At 39.7% G+C, this 7500-nt stretch overlaps 1 protein-coding gene across 1 annotated transcript in view; it reads left to right on the forward strand.

Annotated features, from left to right (window-relative positions):
* The window catches only part of LOC138637021 (ubiquitin carboxyl-terminal hydrolase 54-like), a 26041-nt gene that overhangs the window by 5811 nt on the left and 12730 nt on the right, over nt 1-7500 (forward strand). Inside the window, 1 exon segment of the mRNA XM_069725451.1 lies at nt 44-693. Within this exon segment, the coding sequence (XP_069581552.1) occupies nt 487-693 (207 nt within the window). The 5' untranslated portion in view covers nt 44-486.

Consider the following 7500-nt stretch of genomic DNA (forward strand, 5'->3'; position numbering starts at 1 on the left):
TTCTCAGCAAATATCAAACTATCGTTCTTCTTTTGTCCTGCAGATCCATCCTGACCTCTGACCTCTGAGCGTGACCCTCAGCTGTTAGACGGCCGGCTGGCGGTGGATGAAGACGAGGATCGTCGTTACGTGTTTATCTGCTGCTCACCGACGGAAGGATCCCCGAAGGTTCTTGGATTACACCGCTGAGGATTCTGGGTAAAATGTTCACGAAGAACATTAAACAGTGAAAGAAGTAAACGGTCTGAACACAGAAGATCAGCTGCACATCTGGAATCTCCTGGATGGTTTTCATTCTCTGGGTTTAAAGATGCTGAAGTAGAAAAACTTTAATCCGTCTTCATCCCATTTTTTATTTTCGTCCTCGTCCCGGCCAGAGGACATGGATCTGTCTCCTTGGATACGAGAACGGATGACAGGAAGTTGATCCCTGCAGGGAGCGAGAGAGACTGACCTGAGAGAGGGGGGGAGGGGGGGAGAGGGGGCATGTCGTGGAAGAGGAACTACTTTGCGTCAGGCGGCGGAGAAGGAGGAGGAGGAGGAGGAGGAGGAGGAGGAGGAGGAGGAGGAGGAGGAGGAGGAGGAGGGATGCCTGGTATCCTGACGCCGCGCTCCACCACCTCCATCGCTCCCAGTAAAGGACTGAGCAACGCACCGGGACAGAACAGCTGCTTCCTGAACAGCGCCCTGCAGGTAACCTCTGACCTTTGACCTCTGCACTCAGAGTTTCCATATAGCTGTAACTTGTACCTCCAGTTTTAGTGTTTGTTCTGTGGTTATAACAACAACAACAACAACAGGAGTTATAAAAATGTTCAGCAAATGAATCAACAGTGAAAACGATGATTATCAGACTGGAGCTGCTTCAACTGCACACACACACACACACACACACACACACACACACACACACACACACACACACACACACACACACACACACACACACACACTGATATAACCTGCTGTTTGTCTGAGCCTCTAATGAGCGTGTGCAGCTAGTTCATGACTCATCAGCTGTGTGTGTGTGAGAGAGAGAGGGAGGGTGGTGGTGTGGTGGTGGTGGTGGTGGTGGTGGGGTTGTCAATAAGAGCTGAGACGCTGTGTGAGCTGTAATTATTGGTTTAAACGGAGGCTGACTCAGGAACCTGCGGTGGGAGAGGAGCTGCTGAGGTCACCTCCTACACGCACCTCCTACATGCACCTCCTGCACACGCACCTCCTACACACGCACCTCCTGCACACGCACCTCCTACACACGCACCTCCTCCACTCACCTCCTGCAATGTTGACAAAGTGAAGAAGAAATCACAGTAACGAGCAGCTGAGGCTTTCAGCTCAGCCGTCACGCACCTTCTTCCTCCTCTTCCTCCTCCCTGCTGCTCCCAACATCCAGCTGTCCGTCACACGTTGCGGTTTGAATCCCGACCCGTTAGTCAAAGATCTGCTCTTCACTTCTGTCTCCGAGAGCATCGTTGATATTCTCTCGAAGGGATTTTAGTAAAAAGACAATTTGACATTCAGAGGAATTAATTGGACTTTTAGTAGAAACGTTGTCCGTTCGCTGATAGCGACGCGTTCAGGGCCTCCTTCAGGAGGAGGAGTTCCTCTAACGACATTCACTGACTATATTTCAGGAGAACAACTGGATCCTTTTTCCACAATATCTGCAAGTCTTTCAAGACTTTATCAATACAAATATTTTAGTTTCCTCAAAAAAGGCAGCAAATATTTTAATTATCAAAACATTTTTTTGTCATTTCTTAGAGAATAAACCAAAAATATGTTGTAACGTTCTGCTGTCGGTCTGCGTCTCTAGATTGAACGTCTTCTGGACCCAACAGGAAATTTAAAGACGTCCTTTCACTGTTTTTTTATTGACCCAACCGTTGCAGCTGGAACCAGAACCAGAGTCCAGATCCTCAATATGAAGGATTCCCGTGTCCTTAAACGCATCATGAGCCCGAACACCTCCTGCTGCTTCCTGCGAGTTTCAGCTCTCTGCAGGCGGATTCACCTGAAACCACGTTGATCTGAAGCCTGTGAAATAATAACAATGATAAAAATATAATAAAAATAAAGGCAGACGGTTTGTTACCCAATGCTGCGTCCTGCAGGAACATATTGGAGCTGGTGGGGGGGCAGGAAGGAGGAAACAAACACACGGGGCGCTGACGCTGCAGTTTGTTCCAGAGAGCTGTTTCAGGAGATCCAACTGTGGGACATAAAACAAGAAAAGATGCAGAATATCACATTTGAAAAGCTGATTATTTTCTCAACGAGTGTTTTATAGTTTGTAAAGTTTCCAGAAATGCTGGTTTCAGGTTGTTTTGCCCCCCAAAAAAATCACACAAATACTTGGTTTGGTATCAGATGAGAAAAGCAGTTAATCCGGCTTCACACTTTTAAAAGTGAACCGCAGGTTCATGAGTTCGTGAAGTCCAGCGTCTCGCTGCGAGGCAGGTTGGGACTCCAGGAAGTGGTCGTGTCTCCGAGTTCCTAAAACCTCCTCACCAAGGGAGATAAATGCATTCCTGCATGTCTGGATTCCTGCTGCTTAGCAGGGGGGGGGGAAGGAGGACCGGGGGGAAGAGGACCGGGGTGAAAAGGAGGACCGGGGGGGGGGGGTAACCTGAGCTCCCACCCTCCGGACCCCCCCATCACCTCATGAGTGCAGCTGTTTGTTCTGATGGTTCTGATCCGGTTCTGAAACCTCCGGCTGCCTCAGAGTCCGTCGGAGGTTAACATCCAGTTAATGTGATGAAGAGGAGGAATGAAGGTTCTCCTGTCTGTCAAACAGCATCAGGAGTTCAGAGCAGTCACAGTTGTTAACATGATTTATTTGTTATTATTAATGAATTATGTCAGATATTAAAGAGATATTAAATAGTCTGAGATGTTCGTTAGTGAAGATGCAAAAACTCTGGCAGGAAATGAATGAAATCATTTTCTGCTTTAAAATCATCTGAAACTACGGAAAACACAAACGAGACAGAAATACAAGTGGAGCATCGTTTGTCTGTTGTTTTGTCTCTTTGTTGTTTTGTGTCTTTGTGTTGTTTTGTGTCTCTTGTTGTTGTTTTGTCTCTGTTGTTTTGTGTCTTTGTGTTGTTTTTTCGTTGTTGTTTTGTCTTTCTATTGTTGTTTTGTGTCTTTGTGTTCTTTTGTGTCTCTTGTTGTTGTTTTGTCTCTATTGTTGTTTTGTGTCTTTGTGTTGTTTTGCGTCTCTTGTTGTTGTTTTGTCTCTATTGTTGTTTTGTGTCTTTGTGTTGTTTTGCGTCTCTTGTTGTTGTTTTGTCTCTATTGTTGTTTTGTGTCTTTGTGTTCTTTTTTGTCTGTGTTGTTGTTTTGTTTCTCTATTGTTGTTTTGTGTTGTTTTGTCTCTCTATCGTTGTTTTGTCTCTTTGTGTTGTTTCGTGTCTCTTTGTGTGTTTTTTTTGTGTCTCTGTTGTTTTGTGTCTCTGTGTTGTTTTGTGTCTCTTTGTGTTGTTTTGTGTCTCTTTCTGTTGTTTTGTCTCTCTTTGTTGTTGTTTTGTCTCTATTGTTGTTTTGTGTCTTTGTGTTGTTTTGTGTCTCTTGTTGTTGTTTTGTCTCTATTGTTGTTTTGTGTCTTTGTGTTCTTTTTTTGTCTGTGTTGTTTTGTGTTGTTGTTTTGTTTCTCTATTGTTGTTTTGTGTTGTTTTGTCTCTCTATTGTTGTTTTGTCTCTTTGTGTTGTTTCGTGTCTCTTTGTGTTTTTTTTTGTGTCTCTGTTGTTTTGTGTCTCTTTGTGTTGTTTTGTGTCTCTTTGTGTTGTTTTGTGTCTCTTTCTGTTGTTTTGTCTCTCTTTGTTGTTGTTTTGTCTCTCTTTTGTTGTTTTGTGTCTTTGTGTTGTTTTTTTGTCTTTGTTGTTGTTTTGTGTCTCTTTGTGGTTGTTTTGTGTCCCTTTGTGTTGTTTTGTCTCTGTTGTTGTTTTGTGTCTCTGTGTTGTTTTGTGTCTCTTTGTGTTGTTTTGTGTCTGTTGTTGTTTTGTGTCTCTTTGTGTTGTTTTGTGTCTGTGTTGTTTCGTGTCTCTGTTGTTGTTTTGTGTCTCTGTGTTGTTTTGTCTCTGTTGTTGTTTTGTGTCTTTGTGTTGTTTTTTGTCTTTGTTGTTGTTTTGTGTCTTTGTGTTGCTTTGTGTCTCTTGTTGTTGTTTTGTCTCTATTGTTGTTTTGTGTCTTTGTGTTCTTTTTTTGTCTGTGTTGTTTTGTGTTGTTGTTTTGTTTCTCTATTGTTGTTTTGTGTTGTTTTGTCTCTCTATTGTTGTTTTGTCTCTTTGTGTTGTTTCGTGTCTCTTTGTGGGTTTTTTTTGTGTCTCTGTTGTTTTGTGTCTCTGTGTTGTTTTGTGTCTCTTTGTGTTGTTTTGTGTCTCTTTCTGTTGTTTTGTCTCTCTTTGTTGTTGTTTTGTCTCTCTTTTGTTGTTTTGTGTCTTTGTGTTGTTTTTTTGTCTTTGTTGTTGTTTTGTGTCTCTTTGTTGTTGTTTTGTGTCCCTTTGTGTTGTTTTGTCTCTGTTGTTGTTTTGTGTCTCTGTGTTGTTTTGTCTCTGTGTTGTTTTGTGTCTCTTTGTGTTGTTTTGTGTCTGTTGTTGTTTTGTGTCTCTTTGTGTTGTTTTGTGTCTGTGTTGTTTCGTGTCTCTGTTGTTGTTTTGTGTCTCTGTGTTGTTTTGTCTCTGTTATTGTTTTGTGTCTTTGTGTTGTTTTTTGTCTTTGTTGTTGTTTTGTGTCTCTATTGTTGTTTTGTGTTGTTTTGTCTCTCTATCGTTGTTTTGTCTCTTTGTGTTGTTTCGTGTCTCTTTGTGTGTTTTTTTTGTGTCTATGTTGTTTTGTGTCTCTGTGTTGTTTTGTGTCTCTTTGTGTTGTTTTGTGTCTCTTTCTGTTGTTTTGTCTCTCTTTGTTGTTGTTTTGTCTCTATTGTTGTTTTGTGTCTTTGTGTTGTTTTGTGTCTCTTGTTGTTGTTTTGTCTCTATTGTTGTTTTGTGTCTTTGTGTTCTTTTTTTGTCTGTGTTGTTTTGTGTTGTTGTTTTGTTTCTCTATTGTTGTTTTGTGTTGTTTTGTCTCTCTATTGTTGTTTTGTCTCTTTGTGTTGTTTCGTGTCTCTTTGTGTTTTTTTTTGTGTCTCTGTTGTTTTGTGTCTCTTTGTGTTGTTTTGTGTCTCTTTGTGTTGTTTTGTGTCTCTTTCTGTTGTTTTGTCTCTCTTTGTTGTTGTTTTGTCTCTCTTTTGTTGTTTTGTGTCTTTGTGTTGTTTTTTTGTCTTTGTTGTTGTTTTGTGTCTCTTTGTGGTTGTTTTGTGTCCCTTTGTGTTGTTTTGTCTCTGTTGTTGTTTTGTGTCTCTGTGTTGTTTTGTGTCTCTTTGTGTTGTTTTGTGTCTGTTGTTGTTTTGTGTCTCTTTGTGTTGTTTTGTGTCTGTGTTGTTTCGTGTCTCTGTTGTTGTTTTGTGTCTCTGTGTTGTTTTGTCTCTGTTGTTGTTTTGTGTCTTTGTGTTGTTTTTTGTCTTTGTTGTTGTTTTGTGTCTTTGTGTTGCTTTGTGTCTCTTGTTGTTGTTTTGTCTCTATTGTTGTTTTGTGTCTTTGTGTTCTTTTTTTGTCTGTGTTGTTTTGTGTTGTTGTTTTGTTTCTCTATTGTTGTTTTGTGTTGTTTTGTCTCTCTATTGTTGTTTTGTCTCTTTGTGTTGTTTCGTGTCTCTTTGTGGGTTTTTTTTGTGTCTCTGTTGTTTTGTGTCTCTGTGTTGTTTTGTGTCTCTTTGTGTTGTTTTGTGTCTCTTTCTGTTGTTTTGTCTCTCTTTGTTGTTGTTTTGTCTCTCTTTTGTTGTTTTGTGTCTTTGTGTTGTTTTTTTGTCTTTGTTGTTGTTTTGTGTCTCTTTGTTGTTGTTTTGTGTCCCTTTGTGTTGTTTTGTCTCTGTTGTTGTTTTGTGTCTCTGTGTTGTTTTGTCTCTGTGTTGTTTTGTGTCTCTTTGTGTTGTTTTGTGTCTGTTGTTGTTTTGTGTCTCTTTGTGTTGTTTTGTGTCTGTGTTGTTTCGTGTCTCTGTTGTTGTTTTGTGTCTCTGTGTTGTTTTGTCTCTGTTATTGTTTTGTGTCTTTGTGTTGTTTTTTGTCTTTGTTGTTGTTTTGTGTCTCTTTGTGTTGTTTTGTGTCTCTTTGTTGTTGTTTTGTGTCCCTTTGCGTTGTTTTGTCTCTGTTGTTTTGTGTCTCTGTTGTTGTTTTGTGTCTCTTTTGTTGTTTTGTGTCTTTGTGTTGTTTTTTGTCTTTATTGTTGTTTTATGTCTCTTTGTGTTGTTTTGTCTCTGTTGTTGTTTTGTGTCTCTTTGTGTTGTTTTGTGTCTCTCTGTGTTGTTTTGTGTCTCTTTGTGTTGTTTTGTGTCTGTTGTTGTTTTGTGTCTCTTTGTGTTGTTTTGTGTCTGTGTTGTTTTGTCTCTGTTGTTGTTTTGTGTCTCTTTGTGTTGTTTTGTGTCTGTGTTGTTTCGTGTCTCTGTTGTTGTTTTGTGTCTCTTTGTGTTGTTTTGCGTGTCTTTGTTGTTGTTTTGTGTCTCTGTGTTGTTTTGTCTCTGTTGTTGTTTTGTGTCTCTTTGTGTTGTTTTTTTGTCTTTGTGTTGTTTTGTCTCTGTTGTTGTTTTGTGTCTGTTGTTGTTTTGTGTCTCTTTGTGTTGTTTTGTGTCTGTGTTGTTTTGTCTCTGTTGTTGTTTTGTGTCTCTTTGTGTTGTTTTGTGTCTGTGTTGTTTTGTCTCTGTTGTTGTTTTGTGTCTCTTTGTGTTGTTTTGTGTCTGTGTTGTTTCGTGTCTCTGTTGTTGTTTTGTGTCTCTTTGTTGTTGTTTTGCATCTCTTTGTGTTGTTTTGTGTCTCTTTGTGTTGTTTTGTCTCTGTTGTTGTTTTGTGTCTGTGTTGTTTTGTCTCTGTTGTTGTTTTGTGTCTCTTTGTGTTGTTTTGTGTCTGTGTTGTTTCGTGTCTCTGTTGTTGTTTTGTGTCTCTTTGTTGTTGTTTTGTGTCCCTTTGTGTTGTTTTGTCTCTGTTGTTTTGTGTCTCTGTTGTTGTTTTGTCTCTCTTTTGTTGTTTTGTGTCTTTGTGTTGTTTTTTGTCTTTATTGTTGTTTTGTGTCTCTTTGTGTTGTTTTGTCTCTGTTGTTGTTTTGTGTCTCTTTGTGTTGTTTTGTGTCTGTGTTGTTTTGTCTCTGTTGTTGTTTTGTGTCTCTTTGTGTTGTTTTGCGTATCTTTGTTGTTGTTTTGTGTCTCTGTGTTGTTTTGTCTCTGTTGTTGTTTTGTGTCTCTTTGTGTTGTTTTTTTGTCTTTGTGTTGTTTTGTGTCTCTTTGTTGTTGTTGTTTTGTGTCTTTTAAATTTTCTGTGTGAAACAAACAGTACATTTCCCTCCAGAACTCCTGGATCGATATCTCCTCCGTTTCTCATCAGCACTGTTTGTTTGTGTATCAGTGTAAACACATCAACGTGTGTCTATGTGCTGTTAAAGATCCATTAAAGTGTGAAACCATGACAACA

Source organism: Brachyistius frenatus, unplaced genomic scaffold (assembly GCF_029030835.1).
Source record: "Brachyistius frenatus isolate BFR_SWC_R1_liver_20210118 unplaced genomic scaffold, ASM2903083v1 Contig_424, whole genome shotgun sequence".
Taxonomy (NCBI): domain Eukaryota; kingdom Metazoa; phylum Chordata; class Actinopteri; family Embiotocidae; genus Brachyistius; species Brachyistius frenatus.